At 42.0% G+C, this 23820-nt stretch overlaps 2 protein-coding genes across 4 annotated transcripts in view; one reads left to right on the forward strand and one right to left on the reverse strand.

The window, feature by feature from the left end:
• Positions 1 to 32: 32 nt before the first annotated feature.
• Positions 33 to 23820, reverse strand: part of ccdc78 (coiled-coil domain containing 78) — a 39798-nt gene continuing 16010 nt past the window's right edge. Inside the window, exons 14-16 of one of the 3 annotated variants that reach the window (XR_003221315.1) lie at positions 4725 to 4761; positions 3089 to 3354; positions 33 to 1196 (exon numbers count right to left, since the gene is read on the reverse strand). Coding sequence is in view for 2 of the 3 variants with exons in the window: in XM_005448249.4 (XP_005448306.1) it covers positions 4728 to 4761 (34 nt within the window). In the remaining variant the exon portion in view is untranslated. Of the gene's footprint in view, positions 1197 to 2887; positions 3355 to 4724; positions 4762 to 23820 lie in introns of those variants that run through there. The other 2 variants (XM_005448249.4, XM_005448250.4) reach the window with 2 other exon arrangements.
• metrn (meteorin, glial cell differentiation regulator) lies at positions 18319 to 23031 on the forward strand. Its single transcript, XM_003438609.5, has 4 exons — positions 18319 to 18696; positions 19373 to 19806; positions 21141 to 21200; positions 21628 to 23031. The coding sequence occupies exons 1-4, from the start codon at positions 18590 to 18592 to the stop codon at positions 21939 to 21941; spliced, it is 915 nt and encodes a 304-aa protein (XP_003438657.1). The 5' UTR covers positions 18319 to 18589; the 3' UTR covers positions 21942 to 23031.

Raw genomic sequence — 23820 nt, forward strand, 5'->3', positions numbered from 1 at the left:
ACATAAGACCTGTGTTTCCTTTTTAGTTATTATCTTCTAAATGAGGGAAGTTGTTTTCTAGATGAGACCATGAAACACATTTATGGTGTTTCAAGAGAGTTGTGAACAGAGTAGAGAACCATGGAAGAGCACGAGAAACTAGAAAAGAAAGAAAACGTGGGAGGGAGGGAGGAACTGAAATTATGAAAGAAACAGAAAGGATGAAAGACTTCTGCATCTGGCACAGGAATAAGAAGGGCTCCGGGGACTGGAGGGTGGAGGAGGATGCTGTTTGTGTTGCTCAGCCTGGACATCAGCAGCTTCCTCTGTGTCCAGCCTTTTCCAGATCCTTCCTCCACCTCCTCTCTACTCTCGCTCCATTACCTTGTCACTTTCTATCTGTCTTTATTGCCGATCTACCTTTTCTCTTTCTATCACCCCCTCGCCCTATCTTCCTACCCACTTCTTTCACATTATGTTATTCCTCTTTCTTTCTCTTTCCTCCTTCTTTCACACTTACCCCCTCTTTTTTTCTAAGGTTTCTCTTCCCCTCTGTATTTCACCACTCTATCTTTCTTCTGTTATTCTTGTGCTGTTTCTTCACCTCTCTCTCTCAAAAAAACTCCTCCCTGCACCTCCACCTGTGAGTGTTTGCACTTGGAGTTGAGTTCTCCTCATCTTTATGTGTGTTCTCCCTGGGATGCACATACAGATACAGTGTACAGCCTGTTTGGTTCATATAAACTGAACATGTTGTGAATCAGTGAGCCAGCAAGAAACAGACACAGAAGAAGGAAGTCTATTATTTTCTACTCAGCAGCTCCTGCCTCTGTAAGAGTTAGATCATTATCCTGAAGAAATCATGCAAGCATATCATATCAATTCAACAGAGAACTGTTAAGATGATGTTTTTCCATAAACTTCAGGAAAGCACCTACACTCACTGACTACTTTACTAGTTATACCTTACTAGTACTGTATTAGATCTATTTTGCCTTCAGAACTGCCTTAATTCTTCATGGCACAGATTCAACAAGGTGCTGGAAACATTCCTGTCATATTTTAGTCCATACTGAGATGAGAGCATCGCACATTTCATGCGGATTTGTCGGCTGCACATCCATGATGGCAATCTTCTGTTCCACAACATCCCAAAGGTGCTGCGTTGGTTTGAGATCTGCAGCTGATTGGATATTCTCTCTTTTTTAGACCATTCTCTGTAAAACATAGAGATGGTTTTGTGGCAAAATCACTTTTCCTCCCCATTCAGACACTCAGTTTGAACTTCAGCAGGGCGTCTTGACCACATCTACATCCCTAAATGCATTGAGATCCTGTCATGTGATTGGCTAATGAGATATTAGTGCATCAAAATATCCTCTCTCTCTCAGACGTACTTTCCACTCATTTTTTTCTGGTTATTATTCAAATATATATAATTTAATTCCTCAATGATCCCTCAGTTTTTCCCCCTACTATTATTTTTGCATTCTTTACTGCACTACTCTGCCTACATGCATCATGAGGCTGAAGAAGAGACGCACAACCTCAAATCACCAGCAGGAGGCGCTGGATGATAAAACTTCTTCCGAACATTTTTTTTTAATGGTTAAAAAAGTTTCTTTGATAATGGAGAAAATTAAAAATAAAAATGAACGAAATAAAATTGTACTAAAATTAAAGTAACACGTGATGTGCAAAAATATTAAAAACCTTTCATCACAGTTCTATTTTAATATTCTCAAGGAGGGGTCAGATTAGGGTGAAAAAATTCGGCATATATATGCGAGGTAACATCCCACCCACAGAGAGGTCTATAGATGACCTTTATGGGCCTTTATCATATGCACAACATTCAAGTTTAGCAGTGGAGGAATTAGCAAGATGAGTTAGGGACAGGGTCACTTTCATCCCAGCCTGTTGGGCCTCTGTAAAGACTCCACACAGAGATCAGTGTGTGAAGATTAAGCCACATCTCCTGAGCAAACACACTGATAAATGTGTGAAGGGGGCCTCTACAACACAGAACCACCCAGCCCTGTGTGTCCCCCAGCTGTGTTTACCTATCTCCACCGGCCTGGTCCCCCGATCCTCCAGAACACCCACCTATCTAACTAATCTGTAGGTCACAAGAACACAAAAGTCTTCCCTCCTGATTTTAATTGGAATGGACACAATATCAGAAAAACCTTCACAGTTTACTGCGGGGAAAAAAAACTTTAATAAACTCAACGTAATCGTTTTTTTGTTTGTTTTTTTAACAAGTGAGAGTCTATTTAAGATGTTAATGAATTGCACTTACATCTTAACTGTGTGCTTTTTCCACAGTAAAATTAAGTGTTACATGTCAGCAATAATTCTATGTAAGAAAATCTGTTGTATGCACTGTTACAAGTTTGTGAGGAATCAATATTAGCTTCTTTCACATGTATTTTCTTATTTACTTAGATTCCTTCTTTATTTGCACCCAGTCCAGTTTTCTCACTGTACATCCGAATTCTGTCTTTTAAGAAAACATTATAACTATACTCTTATAATATTTCTATAGTGTTTGTCTCTACAGCAGGGATGGCTCGTTACTTTACCCTGGAGCAAAATGATGAGGGACGGTAACACTTTCTAATACGGCCTGTGACTAACAGCATAATTCCCCAGTAATTACACAGAATTTCAACGTGTTTTTATTAGAAATTATAATGTAATTAATTATATTTACCCACACATGCTTAAAGACAGGCCCATAATTTAAATTAACTGAATTATTAATAACACTAACTTGGTAAAATAATTAAAATTAGGCCTACACTTCAAATAAATCATTTCTGGGATTGCATTCAAGTTTTGTAAGTGCATTTGATTTGCAAATGCTTTGGTCATTGTTGAGTTTTTGCAAGAATAAACATAAACATGCCCTCTTCAGCCAGTTTTATTAAGCAAAAAGTTTTCTGTGCATTTCCCAGGTGTAAAAATCTATGTAAACAAAGCTGCATGCTAAAAAGGTGGGAGAAAGTGAACAGATTTGGTGCTTATCAGAAAGCAAATAACACTGAAACACTGCACATTATAATCAATTAAAATGGTCCACTGTGTTAAAGCATTCATTGCTTACATTTAAACTCCCTCCATCACAGCTTTTCACCGACTCCTCCCGTCCAATATACCAACCGTCGTCAACCCCCCCCATCAAACCCAACGGCTGCCCACTGCACCAGCTGGCCGCGCTTCCAGTCACCTTGGCAACGAGACCAGGAAGTTGCCCGGCTCCTCTGGCACAGCTGAAAAGCTGCCACTTCCTGATTGAGTCTGGTCTTTCTTTCTCTGTGTGTAGTCGTTTTCCCATTTGGCAGTGGTCTCCACTATTTAGCGCCAAAAGGCCTGAAAAGACAAAAAGAAGGAAAAAAGGGGGGGATGAACGCACTCTCCTTAGGACTGAGCGAAACCCCAGGTTCAAAACGGGAGACACAAAAGCAGCATTTATCCACAGTGGTGGCTCTTAGGTGGATTTGCTCATTTTGAACAGACAAACGTTTTATAGACTTATGGCAGTTTCTTCAAGTAGGTCTGAATGCAACGTGTACAAAAGTGTAGAGAAATAAATGCACAAAAAGTAGTTCTACTTTGTTTTCTATAAGAAGATCAACACAGGAAAAGGGTAAATTATTCATGTTCTCAAATATATGTCTAAAAATGTTTGCAAACACACTGCAATCTGACTGCTTATTCATGCATAAATGAACACACATCATGCTCTCTGTTAGAATTTTCCTCTTCATGTCCATTGAACTGCTCCTTTGGTTGAATACATAAACTTGAAGATCCATCAGGTATTTAACGTCACTTCCTGTTTCACCCAGCTGGATCTTTCTAACCTGAGACACATTTGAAGAAGTTTAAATTCCTACAATAACACAGATGATTTTTATTTTTTGCCTTTTTTTTTCACAAATTTGGTACGAGCGGCCCTCTGTGTGCAGGACATATCTTCATCTCTGCCAGATTATAGAGTGGGACAAAAAAAGAGAGAGATCACATTACTCCACTGTTAGCAGGCTTGCACCGGCTCCCTGTGGATTACAGAATCCAAGTGCACTGTTTGTGTTTAAAGCCTTAAATGGTCTTCCACCTGCATGTGTTGGATATACTGCGTGCATATACTCCCATATGGTGCATGGCCTTCAGCTCAGTTAATCCTGATCATCATAATTCTTGCATAGTCCTACACGTATTCTAGTGAAAAGTAATTTAGGCGGTATCCTTAGTGTTACTGATACTGTAACAACTAAAAAATATAGATTTGTCACATGTGCCAATAACTAATAAAATAGTGTCATTGTTAAGTGTGATCTTAATTACAAAACACAAAATAAAATAAATCGCATTAGCGCTTGTCACTAAAATTATTTTGATACCAGTGAAGCGCCATATTTTTCATGTAACTTGAATAGGATTAGATTTCTTCTGGTATTTCCTCTAGCCTCGTCAACAGTTTTGTAATCATTAAAAAAAGAAAGACCAGATGGCTTTGTAAATGTCCCTTGAATGCATCTTAACTCTAAACGTGCTAAAGTTGCAAAATTTGCCTCTTCCGGTTAAGAGTTAAATGAGGGATATCCTACTGTTGCCCCACAGGCAAGTAAGAGAAAAGCCAGAGATACCAGAGGAGTCAAAGGTCATCCACACACCTCTGCAGCCCTGATTACACTTTCTGACAAAGGGAGGGGGGTGAAACAGCTCATCAACTTTACCTCCTAAAAAGATGGATCCTGTGTCTGGATCAGGGTCCTGCACAAAAACAAACAGGGAACAGAATGTGCGGAATTAACGAGCATTGAATCAATCATTGCAAAGTTTAAAAAAATAACCAAAAAAACTCTTTTAAACTCTTAATAAACCAAATACTAAAACTCTAAATTGCACACGTTTTTAATGTTGTCAGACTAGTTGCAACTATCTCCATATAATCAACATCTTTCTCATCATTTTATTCAACTAAGCTGAAATCAAAGAGTTTGTTTTGGAAATCTGCAGTGTTAGTCCAACAATCTTTCACACCCTGGGGGGTTAACAGCTGACTAGCTGGAATACCCTCACTTAAAAAAACAACAAAAAAAAAACACACCCACACTACCGTGGATTGATGTGTGATGACTGGGGATGGAGGCAGCTGCTTAGTGGTCTGTATAATAGGACCGAGATTTTGGAGGGAAATCAAACCTCCTGTCTCAGACTACTGCAGGGATGCACTGGGAAATTCACCCACTCTTAACTTAGCACCGCGTTAACCATCAGTATTGCTGGCATCTAATTAGGAATAACATTTTATTTTCCATCTTATTCTCTTTTCGATTGCAGGCTGTACAGGGACAGATTGAGTTTGTTTTAATTATAATGAACTTTTCTCAGTTGTAGGCTAATTCATTACATTATCAACTGAAAAGCAGTTGTTCTGGTAAAGCTTGTGGAGTTTACCAGTGATGACTAGTCACTGTATTTTTAACTTTGAAAATCAATGGGGATCTCCACAGGAGAGAAGGACCCAGCAGGAGTACCCAAAAAGTGACTTTCCCTCCCTGTGTGGTGGTTGTCTCTGCCTTTGTGCAGCTTCTGCCTTAACTCTTCAAATGTCCCCTGAGGTCAGGCTCTCCGGGGTCACTGGTCTCCACCCTGTCCCCACCCCCACAGCCCTACCCAAAACAATCCAAAGGAACTAAAGCAGCCATAATGAGCCAGGGGCTACGCATGTGCTGCATGTGTGTGTGTTCAGGCTTGTTTTAGTGTATGAGAGGGGTCCCAAACTGGGCACTCACTGGGGTTAGAATTAGGTTAAAATCAGGGTTATACATTTAGTTATGATAGTCTTATAGTAAGGGGCTGGAAATTGCATTGTATAAAGTTAAAGTTACAATAAAGATGCCTTTCAGAGGAGTCAGACAGAAATGGAAACCATTGCTTTCCATTTGTTTATTCTAGAACTGTATACAAAGACAAGTAGATGCACAGAGAATCATATTTGTTTATTTATACATAGCTCTTAAGCCGCTATTTAAAAAGCTCCAGTTTCATTTTTTTCTTTTCTGTGGATTTGATTAAGAAATTTCACAAACTAGATTCAACCCACTGACCTCTGCAAAACTACAGTGAATGTGAGAGAATAGTTAGAAGGAGCTAACAGCTAACGTTGTTAGCTAAGATTACTCTTCAATTAGTTTTACTAGATTAAATTAAATAAATAAAGACTGAATATTTCCTTCTCATGTAATGAAACTGTTCCTGAAATTAAATGCTATAAACAGCCATAAACAGCAGGAGCCAAGAACAAAAGCTTGACTGAGTAGTGTTTATTTTTAGCTAGCATGTTAGTTATTAGCTTGTTAGCAACATAATATTAGCTCACCCTGAAAGTAGACACTATTGCTTTTATGCTCTTGTAGGCATTTAGATGGATAAATGAGCTTCTCCTATGGAAAATTGATATATACATGTCGAAAAAATTTGGAAAGTATATAAGTATATTTTAATGTTGTTGATTTAAATCATATGAACACACTTAAGTGACACACTGTAACTAAAAAATGGTAAAAGGGCGCATTACTCTGAAGCCTATCAGCGCATCAGAGGCAAACTACATAAAGCTTACTGGGTACAAAAATGAAAGTATTTAGTGGTGGTGTCCTGTGAGAGACTTCCACATTGGAATAAGAGGCCTAAAAAAAATCTGTTTCTTTAAATGGACATCTGAGACAAAGTGGTTTAAGAGCCAGACAATGCAGCAACCCAAGCCAACATATCTGATTGTTAGAGAAATTATGTCCAAAATGAACACCAACACACTTGGGAGGAAGCTCAGAGTTTAGGGTTGTAACCACAATGAGTCACGGAGACAAATTTTGAAGCCAAAGTATGGTTTACAGTGATTGGCTTTAGCCTCAGTGACACACCTTAAAAACACGCGTTCAATGATGTATTCTTTCAGCCGTTACACATTGTCCCCAGGCTTTCATTATTGTTTTTTTCATCCACCTGATGATTTGTTTTCCTGCCCAAAAACGTACCACAGTCGTACCACCTTGACCAAGTCTCCCTTGCAAAATAACCAACCACCATGAGAGTTACATAGTTAAATAAAGATTCAGTAAAAAAAAAATCCAGTTTTTAGCCGAAAGTGGATATCACAAAGAAAGGAATGTTGGTGTGATAGTGGAAAGTTTGGATGACACCATAAAATAAATACATTTTCAGACACTCAGGAAATGCTGGGAGTCATTTCAGAACTGCTCGAGTGTAAAATTAACTGTGCTGGTGTGGACTAATATAAACACCAGCATAGCTGAATGATGAACACACAACATGTTCCTGTTTCAGCTGTTAATCATTAGATTTGGATGGAATCAGTGTGAGAAACTCTGGATTAATCTTTAAGTGACTGATTTGTTTTTCCCCCTCGATCTTTTACATAATCCATATTTTCTCTGTTAACCTGTGGTAACAATACTTTCCATTCTTAACCAGTTTAATACAAACTGCCTATCAGTTCTTCATTAGATGAAGAATGCATGGCCATTAGCAGACACCGAGTTTGGCCTCTATCTAAAGTTTTCTGTGTGAATAGAACAAATACTCGTCTCTTTAGTCTTCCCATAACAATCCAGCTATTTGTTGTCATGTAAAGTTGCTGAAAAGCAGCTTGTCTTGATCCTAGAAGTGTGTAGTCGGCAGATCCTAAATTGGACGGTAATCAGATCAGTGCGAGGAGTTTGACAAATGACCGATGACAAGCACTGGACCCTGGAGGATGGGCGGAGATGCTGGGGGTTAAGGCTGGGTAGGGTCAGAGGTTACCTTTTCAGAACTGCTCAATCGAAGGGCCATTAAATCCCATCTTTGTGAAATTTCTCAGCCTCGGACTGGTCGTCCCCAATCAATGCACCATCTATACCCAGCAAGGCGAGACGTGGCCTGTATGTGAAGGAATGAGCAGGCCAACATCGTAGCTTCGGTACAGATCCTGGAGTCAGGAAAGTCTGTGGCAATTACCGTGGCAACCTGGGGAGCAAGTAACCTGGTTTAATAGTCATACATTGAGCCGTGGAGGCCACACCAAAATTGTCCGTGTGGATTCCAATGTAAGATATTTATAACCCGATGAGATGCTTTTCCACACCCGATTCAATGATTGACTGATAAGCGCCACTGCAGCGACGCTTATCAGTAGAATGAATGAAAAAGCCTTTGTGATCCTATTTTAAGGGAAGTTTGGTTTTTTTTTTGTAACTTCACTGTGTGTTATCTCATGTGTAAAGTATGTCGTCTCTGGGGCGTCTTGTCTCTAGCTTTGTTTTCCTACGCCTGCCGTCCAAATTTCCATCACAAACACCTCACCCCGAGTGACCCTTTGCTTTCTGTCTGTTAAGAGGCCCTGATTAACCCGCATACATGTGCAGATAGGGCCCAAATCCTTCAGTTGGGACCAAGTATGAATGCGTGTTTTAGCGCGTATATAAGTGTGTGTGTGTTTGTGTGTGTGGGTGCGTCCGTGGCATAAAGAGGAAAAGTATGAGTGCGTGTGTGCGCTCATGCATATGCGTGCACGCATGAATGTGTCAGGCAGTTCAGGACCATACTTCACGCTTCTAATTATTCAGCAAGTTCCCGCTTCCTCTTCTCGATCCCTTCTTTGCTTTCTCACTTATCTGCCCTGCACAGTTGACTGCAGAAAGAAACCACGTCTATTGAGGAGACACTCAGTGAGAGGACAGACCCAGTTTTGTCTCCGGTCGTTCCCCTCCCCTCCGTCAGCTTCCACTGTTCATCAGTGGCGGGTCAGGCAAATAAAGGCAAATAACCACTTGGAGCTGTGAGATAAATATTTATCGCCTTAGCTATGCTTTGTGGAATTCCTAATATCCTGCAAAGATCCCATCTTCTTGTATGAAGTTTAAACAATATTGTTCATTATGTCCAATATTTGACATAAAAATATACTTTTTTAAAAAATAAAACCACAAAAAAACTGTGTTAAAGCTAAAAAAACGAAGCCCTCTCCCACCTGTTGTATACATTCAAATACACCTGTTACCACAAGAACATCCGAGGCCTGCGCACAGCTATACCCCGAGGGGCTGGTGATATGATACCCCTGAAGTAAGAGGTGTGCGTGTATGTGAGAGAGACGTGGAGGGGGGGATGTCGGGGTTTACTGGAGCCGGGGAGACACCAAACTTTGTTTTTGGCGGTTCCCTCAAGGGCTTCCTCCCCCCAACAAAGGCAAGCTCATTTGCAACAGATGTATACATCGTTGAAAGGCAGGTTCATTGATGAGCTGGAGGACACTGCAGCGCAGGTGCTGAGAGAGCAAAGGGGAGGGCAGGGCCATGTGCAATGGCATTTTTTAAAAAATTAGATCAAAAGGGACGAGTCTGAATGGAGTTGATGAAAGATGGTGAGAGATAAAGGAAGCTCTGGATGCTGATTCGGTGTACAACTATGCTCCTACTGAGGCTCTTTTCAGAGATTTTAATTGTCACCTGGGGGCTGAAATGCGAAGATTCTCGAGTTACTTATAAGGCTGGACGACTGATCCGTAAATCACTTAATTTCGTTCTTGTAGAATAACTGTTACTTGATGCGGTCACTTTTACCGTCTCCAGCGATCCTCTGATGTTTTTCTCAGAGTGAAAATCACATTTTAATGCACAATAAAATCACAACATGTCACGGTGCGTGCAGCCGGATTTCGATAACACTGGGGAAAAGCAGAAAGCAGCGACCTCAGATCATTATAATCAGTGCGGATTGAACATAAAGATCAATAAACCATCTTTGGTTGCAAACTTCACAGCGTCCCAGCTTTGAAACTGTGACACCTAATCAACTTTATCACCTGAAACTTAAGACATGGAGGTGATGGCAACATTTCACAGCTGAGATTTAGCACCTGTTAAATTCTTCATTATTTTTAGTGCTACAAGGTCAAATTTGATAGATGAAAATGTAATCTTGTCACATCTCTTTGCCTTTTTCTGCCGAGCGCTGACGGTGGAGGGTTTTTTAGGGTAACCGTGGCGTTTTTGTGCACGTAGAGCTAGCCGAGGGGGTCGTGGTATTGGCATGTGTCTATTGTCTGAGAGGGCCATTGTAAGAGGGGGTTTAAAGTTTAAAGTCTGTATGTGTCTCTGTATGCGTGCAGGCAGACTAATTATAATCTGCCCAGCCGAGGACGACCCGGCGCTGACCGAACTCAATTCAGAAGTGGACGGAGAGCAGAGGAGGAGGAAGAGGAGGAGGAGGTGCTCAAGTACAGCCAAGCAGCAGAAAGGAAAAAAAAACACTGACCATTCAGTTCTTTTGTTTGGAAGTTTTCAGCCTTTTACACGTGTTTCTGATCTGCTCAAACATCCTGAGACCTTGTGATTGTGTAAAAGTGAGCTGAGAGTGATACAGCGGGGACTTTTGATGCGTAATATCGCATAAAACTGAAGCAGAGTGAGATATTCGGGGGTGTAAAGACAATATTTGTTGCCATTTCTTTGTCGGTGACGCACATATATTCTGTGAGTGCCATTAAAGGAACAGTTCAACTATGCTTAATTGCTTCAGCGGCAAGAGTTTGAAAAGAAGAATGACCCTCCCCTAATTATACTGGAGCCAGGAGCCAATTAGCTTAGCTTAGCCTACAGTCTAGAAACTTGTGCTGAATTAATCATTTTTTTATACGTTGATCTTTATACAGATTATGGTAAGTTTAAAAAGATTCAGAGGTACTGAGTATTAATTTCATGTCTTTAAAAAGAGCAGACTTTCCTTTTTTTTCTGGAATTTATGCTAAGCTAACTAAGCTAAGCTAACTAACTACTTATAGAAACTTTGAAACATGGCAGAAGTGCTCTACGATCAAAATGTTTAACTATTTCCTTAATATCAAAATAGTTTATAAAGTGTATATTCTCTTAAAAACATATATTATTTCCAGGACTTTCCTTAATGTAAGGACACAAAAATACATGTCTTATGTTAGAATATAGCCCATTTTCAAAATTAGGAACTTGTCCTGCGATCTACTGACATTGTTGTATCTATGTAACATCTGGTGGTGAAAAATCTAAAAGTGCATATTTCCCGTGAAAGCTATCCCCATCACTCAGAGCGTGGACTCTTCTCGACTGCTAAAATTATGCATCTGCCTTGACCGCCAAAACATAGCCCCTTTGTATATTCCCCCATTGTATCCAAATAAAGGTATTCAAATGTGGATGTGGTCGAGTGGGACAACATCTGTCTTTCCCGTGGACATATGTAAAACACTACACCTATTGTGAATTTTGGAGGGATCCTGCTTCTTCCTAAGTTTTCCCTCCAAACTTATTCGGCCAATTAGAAGAAGTGTGGGGGGTAGAGAATCGGCACACTAAGAACGACAGCGGGGTTGCCCTGTCTGACCCCCAGCTGGGCTCCAGCAAACACACTGCCCATCAAACACATCCCGGCCTGATGCGCTATTACAGCGCCGCTGGGCCGCTGATAACAATACTCTCATCTGGACTACAAAGAGTGGGATTGGGAGATGCGCTGGTAATTAATGAGAGTCATAAACGTGAAGTGAAAGAGGCTGGAGATGCTGCACTCTAAAGGCCAACAACTAACGTGGGTTTCCCTCCAAAAAACAGGCAAAGCAAACCATCTGCAGACCTGATTTGGCCAATAAATGCCAAACAATCAAGACGAGCTCACCCGCCCGCACACCGTGATCTAATGAAGGAATGTAGTATTTGTAAAGGAGTTCGCTTTAATCTGGCTACAATCAAAAGCTGTGGCGCTGTCTCCAAAAGCTTTGTAGTCTAAAATTACCACCAAACCTCACGTACCACAGGAAACTTCCTGTTGCATTCCTCGGTGGCTACGATGTGTTTTTATTTGGCCCTTTTTCTTCCCTCCCTGCTGCTTACAATCAAAAGAGTAAAAAGAAAGAGAAAAAAAGAGTTAACAGCGGCGACGTTGTGTTAAAAACCACTTTAAAGAGGAATCTGTTTACCCCCGAGCTCAGCTATTCCCTCGTGTTCGTTTGAGCACTAAAGAATGCGAGAATCGACACAAAGGCCATCGAGGCTGGCCGCAGCAGTGACGCTCTGCCTGTTTCAATCACTATTAGTCCAATGACACTATCATCATGTATTTACACTAAGATAAGCAGCTGGATCTGGCCTGTTTGGAAGGACAGAGGTGGAATCCTTATCAGGCTTTAAGGATAATCACTCTTTATCACCCTGACACTTTTACAGGTTAGCACTTTGAAGGAGCTGGGAGGGACAAGACACTAAAAACCACTTTGCTATTCCCTCATTCCCAATAGCTCACCACAGCAGGTCCACATATTTATAGCTGGCATATTTTGTTTTTCGTCCCCTTGAAATGAAACCAGGCAAATCTGCAAACCGCTACACCATGGAGCCACTACACACATCATTTCATTTAAATGACTAAAATAAATTAATGACAGGCTGGTGGTTTTGTCCCAGCAGTGCACAAAGGCTATCTAATAACAAAGTGAAACCGAATGTCTGGAGACATTTATGATGGTTATGGAAAACAAAGTTATTATTAGATAACACAGGATGGTGCTGGTATCATTATGAGGCCTTTACTGCTTTAATCAGCACTCCAGACCAGTATCTGGATCCGTTTAAGAACATGGAAATACAGGTGGAGGCGGAAAAATTCCCATAATGACCATCTCACACAATTTAAAGCCCATAGGTGGTAACAGTAGTAACTTTAGATGTGCAGTGTAGCACAGAGTAGAATATTTCCTCAAGAAATGTAAGAGATGAGAAGGATTAAGTAGCAAAACATGGTAACATGTAATTCAAGTACTATAAAATTATAGCAAAGAACCCATTTAAATGCATTTATTTGTAAGTATTTACTCATTGCAGATAAAAATACTCATTTTTAAAAAAGGAAACAAAACCTAAAATTCAAATTTCGGCACAATAGAGGGAGACGTCCCTTTTAGACAGCAGCAGCTTCTTCCCTCCATTTTGCTAATGAAATGTCCCCCAGGGGACCCAGCTGTGACCTTTGACCTCAGACACTATAATTAGGTTATATTTGGAGTTGCTGAAAAAAGGGAGCCATAAAAAAATAAAAATAAAAGCACTTTAAAAAATTAATTTGCAGAAAGTGCCTTAAAGAGACACAAACATGGATGACAGTGATACATCTGATTTTTTTTAAAGCGTATTTAAGCTAAAATAAAAGCACGGGGGTCGGGTGCGTTGGTCACAAAAGAAAGAAGGAATCAGAAGGAGTTATCAGGTGAGAGCTTTCTGCGGAGAGAAAATCATATTTCTGAAACATTACGTGTTTTGGTATTAAATGATATCAATACTTATCTTAATGTAAACGTTATGTGAGATCCCAACAGAGAACGTTAAAGCACACAGAGTATGAGAGGATTGTGACAGTGGAGCTAAGTGATCTATTACATGTTTAGGGAAGCATTAGAGAGCGTTCTCAGGGCGCCTCTGTGCGTTTCCAGCTGCGTTTGCTATCAGCCCTGCCTGACTTTGTTTATGTGGTGTAGTGTATTCTGTTTCCCACTGGGCTTTACACTAACACACGCACGCACACACACTATGCAACCAACATGAGAGGCACAATGAGAAATTTGCTGTCATACAAACAAACACACACACAATCAGGACCCTGAGAAAGTGCAATGAGAGAGCAGGTGTCAGTTTTCACATGCGGCTCTCATGGGGCCCCGGATGGTTAAAAAATCAGCACAAGTTTTTTCCGAGCTCCGAGCGACGGCTTTTCTCACAGCCTCGAGCCGCAATTCGAGTCTGACTCCAGAACAGGAGCCCGTCACCTGCATAGAGAGGTGGGGAAACGCCACTATAACGAGTCCTCTCACTCAGTCGTTGCAGTGCCTCAGTAAGCTGCTTTTGCTGTATGCCCTGATGTATGGTTGATTTCAGATAACAGATTTAAGAGTTTTAACATTTCTTTTAAGGATTTTAACAAAATGTGGGAATTTTTTATTATTAGAGGCATCACAGATGTTTGTGCACTCATTGTACAGCCTGTATTCCTAATATGAATGCTTAGATACCGTGTAAGCAACAAACCCACATGTTATGTGTTGCAGCTACACATACCAGACAACTTAACAAATCTTTAGGCGATTTATTACTAGCAGCCATCATTTATTCTCATTTATTTAGCTGAAATGGTGAAAAACACCAAAAATAACACAGTTATTAACAAATGAAGGACTAAAGTAGAAAAGACAGGCTTGAAAAGCTATCTGCTATCAGATGAAGAGTGTCTGAAAGTCATGTCACGTCCTGATGGAAACACCATTGCAGAAAAGTACAGTAAGATATTGTGTTTGATTGGTAACAGCTTGATTTTTCAGCATGACAGCGATGGATAGAAAAACACACAGTGGAGCACTATCTGTCATGGATTGGCCTCCCCAGAGCCCAGACCTATGTGGGATCATCTTGACAGAGAACAGATCAAAAGGCAGCAAACATCCTAAGAAGAGCTTCAAATGTCCTTCAAAAAGACTGTAGAACTACAAGAAAAGAAGCAAATTGAGGCTGTAAAGAAAAGTAAAGGTGTTCATACCAAATATTGACTTTCAAGCTCCACAGAATTGTACAAACTCTGTTTTTTTTTGGTTTGTTTTGGCTTCCTACCCACACCTTAATCAAAGAAAATCTCCACACCTGCTCACACTGCATAAAGATGGGAGGTGCGGGCAGTCATGGAAGAGGAGTCACAGAACATGTACACAAGCGTCACAAGCAGGAAGACCACAGAGCACCAGGATGGAGAAGCCAGAGAGATACCCAGGAGATTGGCCCTGGACTTGTTCGTGAGACTGGTGTCAAATATGGCGGAGGAGCTCCTCAGCGAGACACAACCAGTGAAAAGAGTGATTTCTGTGATGGTTGGTGCTAGAGCATCTATTTCAAGACTGTGTTTGTAATATATGAGTGGGACTAGCTTGGGACTAGCTCGCTTTATTATAAATTGATTCTACTATGACCCCGCTTTTTTTAGCTCCTCTTCACCTCTTCCTTCTCCTTTTCCCTCATTACAATGTAACCTTGACGTTACCATCCACCATCCATTTGGACATTTGGCGTCTCAAGGTTTTTCTCAGTGTGCGTCCCAGACTCTATAAGTTATGTTAAAACCGTTTCCCATGACTAACCTAACAAATTTTCCAGGCAAAACACAGCACACAGCACAATCCTGTGGAGAGAGGGGCATATTTGTACTGCCTCCCTTAGCGTAGGCTTATTATCAGAGCATCCTGACAAGGTCTTAGATCTCATTACCAGCAGGCTCTGTGCAGGAAAACAAACAGCAATGATTTCAGATTAACCAGATTAGAACCAAGGTGCCATGGGAAGCTGCAGAATAGTCTGGGAACAAGGACGCTTTAACTTTTCGACTCATATCAAGTCTTTTTCAGAGACTACTGCCACTACGCCAAACTTGAACAACGTTATTGTGATCACTCTCTTTTATGACCACCAACGTCCAAAGCTCAGGGTTCTTGTGGTCCTCCAATATGATCAAAGTCATCAAAACAAGTCGAAAGTGGTGATAAAGCTGTATAAATTTGTAAGATGTCGATTAAGCGGTGTGTCTTTCTGCATTTATACAGGCTTTATCCATACTTAACACTCACTTTCCTCCTGTTGTAAATCTGTAGGCCCCTTTTTTCACACTAAAATCCCAATATGACATCATCTAGGTGGTTCTTGCTCACCTCTGTTTTTTTTAAACCCCTGTCATCATGTCCGTAGCAGCGAGAAGAGACAGTGAGAGAAAGTTACAGAATGTCAAGGCCCCGTAAATACCACTAACACCACACTGCCACTACATCCTCTCTGTGTTTGGGAAGACCCCCCTCACAGAGGAGTACAGTATTACCAAGCAAACAGACACAGGACTAACACATGCACGCAAACTCTCGTATCTATACAACAGCACTGTTTGAAGACATTCACGTTGGCGTGCTGGTGAGAACGCAGCAGCAGAAACACAGAGAGAGGGAGAGAAGGGAGAGGAACCACTGCGAGAATCTGGTTCAGTGGTTAAAGTATGAGGACAAACAGGCAGTGTTTCATTACAGTCAAAGATGGCATTGTTCTGGATGCAGGACGGAAGCAACCAGGTCGGTCGGTTCACGTACACAAAGTGACCTTTAATCGTAACTCGCGCACACGGTTTGATTGCAGCTTATGTAATTTGTTGTTCTTTCGCTGTGTGCATCAAACACAAGGGTCCTGTGAAACTGGCATGCCGAGTAATGCCACATCTTTGTCGCACAGGTTAAGTGCTTACTTTAAAAATATGTGATGGAGACGGAAAGAAAATCAAAAGGCCAGAATCTTAGCTTTGGACACAGCTTGAGTTATTTCACACTGTTGGTTTTATTTTAGTGTCGCACATCAAAAAAAAAAGAAAAAGAAAAGAAAACCACATCAGTGCTTAAAGCGTACGTGTTATGTGCATATAGCCACATTACATAAAAGCACTGAATGTGATCCAGGCTGGATACAACCTTAGCTGAGGTCATAACAAGGTCACGAGGCGTGTGTGTAGCTTTTGTTTTAACAGACACATGTACATGTCGAAGTGTGCAAACCTGACTGTGCACATGTGGATGCAGTGGCATGTCTTTGAAGTCTATAACTAAGTTTAGGTACTAAATATATTCATGTGTCTTTCACCAACTCACCAGCACCACCATCGCTTTGTGCTTTAAAGTCTGCTCCTTTGAAATGCCCCACAGACAGCAAAGCTCCGTCCTGCAGCAGACAATAAAGCAGCTGGATTTCTGCACATGTGCCTTTGTGTTGCTCTGAGGCCTTGTCATAACTCCATCGGAGGGGTCTAGACATTCATCACACGCGCACACACGCACACAGGCACACACACACAGGGGCGCAAGAATGCATGCACTTCCACAGAAAGCTACTCGCTCAGGGAGATGGATGGCAGCACTGGCACAAAAGAATATTTGATTTGGTTATAAGTACCGCGACATGAAAGAGAAGCGCGGCGGGGGGGGCGGTGAGGGCAGAGGGCACAACCAGCAGAGGTGGCTAGATCTTCATCACCATCATATATGTGTGAAAGTGAGGGTAGCGTTATTGAACTACTCTGCACGTCTGTACTTTTGCCCTGTTTCAACTGATATTTACTTCTATAATAGTAGGTGTTACATATTCGCTGCACATTTAGAGGTCTTTGAAGTGGGTCAGGGCTGAACTACACTATAAATCTGAGCACTGAAAAGCTTTAAGTAGGCAAATATACTTAATTATAACTTTGAATAAACTTGTTCTGTGTTTGCTTAAATCTTACAACCATGGCTTCAACACAAAGTGGGTTTTTTCTTTATTTCTTTTTCTTTTCTGCACAAAACCAAGCTTTTCAACTCGTTCACAAGGAAGTCGTTATTTCTATATTTCTTTTAGACATGTTTTTATCCCGCCTCGTTTAAATATTTGACCTTAACGTCAGTGCTGTGCCAAGTAAAAACAGGGCCAGAATTGCTTGTACATTTAATCGATAAATCATCATTAATTTTCAAATTCAAACACATTTTAATGACCACTGTGATTTTTTTTTTTACTTTCTACGATAATTTAACTAATTATCGTAGAAACAAAACACACCTTTCAGCTTTTCATGTAGTTTGAAACTGGGTTTTTGTGTAAATACGCCTGTCTCTAAAGAATTTGGGGTCACTTCTTCTTCTGCTGTTTAAATGTGCTATAAGCTAAAAATAAAATAGGCATTGCAGTCAACACAAAAAGGTTAATGGTGCATGTTTGAGGTATAGTTTTTCTTTCCCAAAAAAGTAATTAATTTAACACAAAACCAGCTTTGGTATGATCGATATTTGTATCCATCCGCCGACTTTTACTTCGCATTCATGAGCTGTGTCTGTTCTTCGCCCGAGAAATAAAACTGCAGAGCTTTCTTTAAAAGTAAGCGCATTGTTCTGAGCAACACATACACTAAAAACTTACTTTATTCATATATTCTTCTAGAATATTAAATATAAATTAAGTACAAGCAGAAGTGACGATGTAGGATGAAGTGAAACTAATGGAGGTGATGAAACTTCTCAGTCGTGGGTGGAGGTGTCTTTAAACTGCTGTACACTCACTCCTCACTCAGGCCAGTTCGTTTGTATCTTGTATGCAGACACAATAGTGAATTGTTACTCGGTTCCATCCTTGGATACAGTTACTCACTCTCAGGGTCAGACCTCTCTCCCTGCCCCCTCTGCTGGGCGAGTGGTTTAAAGTTTCTCTCGCTCCAATCTGATTGGCCCGTGAAGTTTTCCTGAGGGGGGATAAGTTCAGAGCTCCGCACCTCCACACTCACATCGGCCCCGGAGAGCGAGTGCGGGAGCTGTACGCATCAGGATAAGAGGGTACAAAGTTATGGAGGTTATCAGAGGTAGATTATTATTTGTTTTATAGACTTTTTTTTTTACTCACTGAGATTTAGGACATCGGCGCTTTGGAATAATCTTTTTTCCCTCCACCTTACTTTGCATCATCCATCCAACATGCCCGGCTTTGGGGTTTGGATTTACGCAGTGTGGATTTTACTTTTTAGCCTTTTCCACGTGAGCCTTTCAAACTATTCCGAAGACCAATGCAGCTGGAGAGGCAGGCAAGTATCTCACATTTGATCTGTGGTGTGTGTGAGTGTGTGTTCACTGGGCATGATGGAAAAGAGGATTTAAAAATGCCCGCTCAGAGACGCTTACAGGTGCCTCCTGTTCGTGTGGTCGGCGTTTGAGTGAATGCGACAAGTCGAGACTTGTCACTGCGGTGCAGTTTAAATGTTTGCGGGGCTCTGCTGCGATTGCGCCTCTGGGGTGTCTGCGGGAGGCACGGAGGGTCAGACGGGCAGGAGACTGAAAGATTAAATCACATGCTTGGAGAAAATACACACTACATGTGCAGCTGTTGGAGGCTACTCTTTACTACAGACATGTTTTTCAATTTTCAGTTTTCAATATATATATATATATATATATATATATATATATATATATATATTTATAAATTCTAAACACTACAGTTGAGTGTAGATGCCACTCAGGGTCACCATCTCTGCAGATCTGCCAGTAGGCGGCGCCTTGTCTGAAACTAAAGTTGACTTTTAATGACATTTATTCAGCAGACATCAAACTTTTATTGCTGATGTGCAGTGATCACATTTAATCCCCTCTCCCTCCATCCTGCAGCTGTGTGCAGATGTCTCAGGAAAGTTTGGCCTGAACAAACTTCATAAAAAGCCTTTATTTAACCTTGTCTCCTCTCCCTTTTCCTCCTGCTCACAGCGGTTTGTCCCAGCAGCAGGGCAGCGTGGAGCAGATCTCCCTCCACTGCTCCGAGGGCACACTGGACTGGCTGTATCCCAAAGGAGCCCTGCGCCTCACCCTGTCCCCGCGCCTGCCCTCCATGGTGGTGGGCCCCAGCGGCAGCAGCTCTGGGCTCATCACGGCCTGCGTCAAGCCCTCTGAGGACTTCCACGGAGCCCAGCTCTACCTGGAGCGAGATGGGGTCCTCGAACTCCTGGTAGGAGACCGCCTGGAATCCTCCCCCCCGCCGAGGGTGCGCTGCTTCAGCCGCCTGCCTGGGGAAAGGGTGGCCCTCTTCCTGCAGGCTACACCGCATCAGGACATCAGCAGGAGGATCGCCTCATTTCGCTACGAGCTGAGAGGGGACTGGACAGCCCGCCTGTCCCTGGACTCCCACCCTATTAGCACTGAAGGTGAGTAGGTGAGAGCAGGTCACACGAGGTCTGCTGTGTTGGTGCTGAGGAGGGTTTGCTTAAGCTTGAACCTTTCTTCACATTATTTGTGTTTATGAATCAACATTTCCTCCATGAGTTCCTGCGTAACACCATAAAGTTCACAGGTTTGTCCAAAATAGGACTTTGGCTGCATGCAGTTCTTAAATCTGCAAAAGGTCTTTGGCTTCCTTTCTATAAAATTGGCAGATGCGAGTTTGTGATTCACCACTGACGATATTATTACCCCATAAAATCCTCTTTGAGGATGATTCATAACTCGGAACAGGCCTCTGCGGTCTGCATGGACTTTCCACGGCCGTGCAGAGAGAAGGAAGTGGCCAAATTTTTCCCCCAAAGGGTTTGAAGTAGGAGAAGGGGAGCGGTGAAGTGGGGAGGAGGGGTACAAAAGCCCAGTATGTGGGGCTTTCTCCAGAGTCCAGAGCCCTTTGAATGGCTGCTGCATGAGTATTCTGGGATTACTGCCGTTGTCTAGGCAACAGGGAGGCCTCTGCCCAGCTGAGATGCTCCCCTCTTTTGTTGAGTTGCCTCTTGTCTGTAGGAGTTTACCCCCCCCCTCCACACACACACTCACACAGGCACACACTGATTAGGTTTGGAAGTGGGGGGGTGCTGTGGACTGGAGAGGAAGGAATCTCATTTATCAAGAGGTTTTCCAAAGAACCACAAGGAGAACTTTTAAAAAAATGCCAGAACTTTTTTTTTTTGTTCCACAGTTGAATCAGTGCAAACAGTTTTGGTCTGAAGCTTTTCTGGGCCCGATCAGTAAAACCCGCTATGAATCTTAGTGTCTTAGTAAGGTGCCAAACTATTTTTTAAAGTATTTTTTAGTTCTCAATAAAAGCTGTCAAGCCTCCACAGAAAAGTACAGGATTTTCTAAGAAGTTGGATCGGGCTTCTTTGAAGTCCTCCCCCCTCTCCCTCTCCCTGGCCTCTGTCTAGGCTTTGATGAGATGTGACTGCAGACACCCTGAAAGGCTTTACGGGGGGAAGTTTCATTTGGCCTTTTAAATTGTCTGGGGTAGGAGAGCCTCACACCTTACAGCTCCTCTGGTCCTACATTGCCAACTGGAAAAGTAGCAGCTGTCTGTTACAGGTTTTTCTCCCCTTTGTTGCTGTTTTTTTTTTTTTTTTTTTTTTGCACAGTTTATGGTTTGGATCACATTCCTCTGCATGTGATCTGCAAATGCACTGCCTGATTTCAAGCACATTAGCATACTTCTTCCAGGAGTTTAGAGTCTTGTTTAAGGTCACCAAATGACTCCAGCTTTCTTTTCTTTTTTTTGTCCCTCCAGACGCCTGCAGACCCTGCAATAACACTGAGATTCTGATGGCTGTTTGCACCAGTGATTTTGGTAAGTTACTAGATATACATCAAACCAGACCTCTGCATCTTAATGACGTGAGATTAGCTTAAAGACGGTGCCTCCAAATCTCCCCTTAAAAAAAGTAAAGGTTAAAGGTGAAACAGCAAATCTCTGCACCCTTCAGGACTCATGCAGGAACCCTTCCTAGGCACCGTAGTGGACTAACCCCAGCATCACCCCCCTAGAGAAGGAGTAGTGGACTAATCTGCAGGCCTCTGATTGAGCTGTAAAGGGCTGAGGAGAAGTAGAGCTGACTGAACAAAAGTTAGAGTGATTAGTACGCAGGTCAGGGACTTCTTAAGGTTTTTTATCTGTTGGTAGCTCGCAGAGTCTGAACCAAGGCTGAAAACATGCATTGGATAATTATTCTGGAAATGAGCTTTAATGTTAACCTGAATATCCTCCTAATTTGCAGTGGTGCGAGGAAACATCAAGTCAGTGGAGGAGGATGAGAACTTAAGAGCGGCCGTGATCAAGGTCAGCGCCACCCGCGTGTTTCGCCAGAAGTACGCGTTGTTCACCGGGAATAGCCGCCTGAGTAGCCGGGGCGAGATCAGGACTCTGCTCCAGTGTGGTGTCAAACCCGGACCCGGGAGCTTCCTTTTCACCGGCCGAGTCCACTTCGGCGAGGCCTGGCTGGGCTGCGCTCCACGCTACAAGGACTTCCAGAGGGCTTACACCATAGCCAAAGCAGCCCAGCAGATACCCTGCGAGCTGCCCGTAGACTGAGACAAAAACTCAGCGGCAGCTCGTCTGCTACGCAAAATTGGAAGCTGTGCTGAGCGCCAGACCAAACTCAGCCCCGCTCCACGTTCGGGAAGAAGCCGAGACGGGCGACTGTCGGCTCGCGTAGTCTTCCCAAAGGCCTGAGGAGTGAAATGGACTTTTTCAGACACCATTTCAGTGCAATACGCGGTCACTTGTTGCGAAGAGCCCAGTGGTTTTAGGTGACATTGAGGGGGGACACGGCTGAAACGAAGCTTAAGCAGTGATACCATAAAGATGGTCAAAGTAAAATGACGTAATGATGAAAAAGCTTTCCATTAATTCAGGCCTACTGAGAGTCATCGCAATGAAACTCAGGAAAAAAAAAAGAAAAGCTCTATAAAAAGCTCAAGGCTATCAGCTGACATCCTGTGGAGCGTACGCGTCACACAGGTGTTGCTGTAGTCTATTCATAATGCATTTTATCAGATAATAACAGGACAATGTGACACTTGTCTTCAGTGTTAGTTTTATGAAGGAGATTATATAAAGTCCACGCTAAGAGAAACATTAAAAACAACTTGCACTGAAAAAAAATGAAAGGGAATGATCTAGAAAGTGTGATGCTGCAAGCACTGAAAACCAAATAAATGTTTAAAAAAAGCAACTATATGTAGCATAGTGAAACAACTGAGAATTTAATATATGTTCAGATAAATGCGAGCACGTACAGTAACAAAGCTATGGCTACCTGAGCAGGTTTCACAGCTCCATATAGTGCTGAGAGCACCTTCCTAATGTAGCCGGTCTGAGATTCGCTTTTGCTTCCGTGAGGAGACGCAAACTTTATAAGTGCTGTAAGATTAGACGTGTTTAATTTGCATGCAATATTTCTGCAAAACTACAACTGATTGGATTTGGATTGTATTTAAACGTAAAGAGTAAAGCTGCTTGAGTCTTGCCAAAGCAGATGTAAATCTGACTGTTGTCCAATCGCCTTCTGCTTTCTGCTCTCACATACTGATGGAAAGTAAAAGCTACTCAACTCTTTATAATCAGCAACGTTCATACACTGATGATAAAATAAAAAACCTCTCATTGGAAGGACAGATTACTCTGGTTGGACGAGGCCAGCTCAAGAAAACAATAAAATATGCATTTAATGTGTGAAATGAGTTCTGTAAAGAATGATCTGATGTGCACTATATCAGCAAGGAGGAGGGGTTCGTACCAAATGACCATAATCTGCTGACATGGTATGCCTTTAATGCGTACACTGCCATTTTTGTGTGTAAATGTGAATATAATGTGAATGTAAATATGTTCATAAGAAAGTCTAGAAACAAAAGCATGAAAAAAGTATTGTCTCAGTATTGTGGACTATTTTTATGTTTGTCTGTGTTATTAAAATATTCTGTTAAAAAAAACAGATTTCAGATGTGTGTTTTTGTGTGTTTTTCTTTAACTTTTTAAGGTTTTCTTACTCTACTGAGCTTTTGCATGCTCCCTAATCCTCTTAGAACCAATGCATTAAAACTGGTCAGCCTCCATTAGAGCATGTAAGGCTTCTTCCGTGGCTACCTTTTCTCAGAACATAAGTCACTTCAAGTGCTCATGAATCAGATTCCTGAAAGCGCAGAACAAATGGCGTGGCTGAAGAGAGCGAGAGGGCCTGAAAGGGTGGAGAGATTTAGGGACTGTTTGGGACCCTGAGGGTATTTGGACAGGGAAGGGAAGGGAAGGTCGAAAAACAGCGAGAAGAATTCTGTTGTCTTCGGCCTCCCGTTTTCAGGACAGGAAGCAATAAATTGCCATTAAGGGAGTGGCACGGCAGGCCCGGCTGAGCTGAGGTGCCACACAGTCGCCTGCTTTATCCTGACCGCGTGTGCACGAGGAGACAATC

The sequence above is a fragment of the Oreochromis niloticus genome, linkage group LG8 (genome assembly GCF_001858045.2).
Source record: "Oreochromis niloticus isolate F11D_XX linkage group LG8, O_niloticus_UMD_NMBU, whole genome shotgun sequence".
Lineage (NCBI taxonomy): Eukaryota > Metazoa > Chordata > Actinopteri > Cichliformes > Cichlidae > Oreochromis > Oreochromis niloticus.

Bases quoted from the DNA above. Each gene is read 5' to 3' on its own strand.
- metrn (XM_003438609.5), top strand. From the start codon at position 18,590: ATGCCCGGCTTTGGGGTTTGGATTTACGCAGTGTGGATTTTACTTTTT. The intron at 18,697-19,372 runs GCAAGTATCTCA...TCCTGCTCACAG, and splicing joins CAATGCAGCTGGAGAGGCAG to CGGTTTGTCCCAGCAGCAGG. The intron at 19,807-21,140 runs GTGAGTAGGTGA...TTGTCCCTCCAG, and splicing joins CCACCCTATTAGCACTGAAG to ACGCCTGCAGACCCTGCAAT.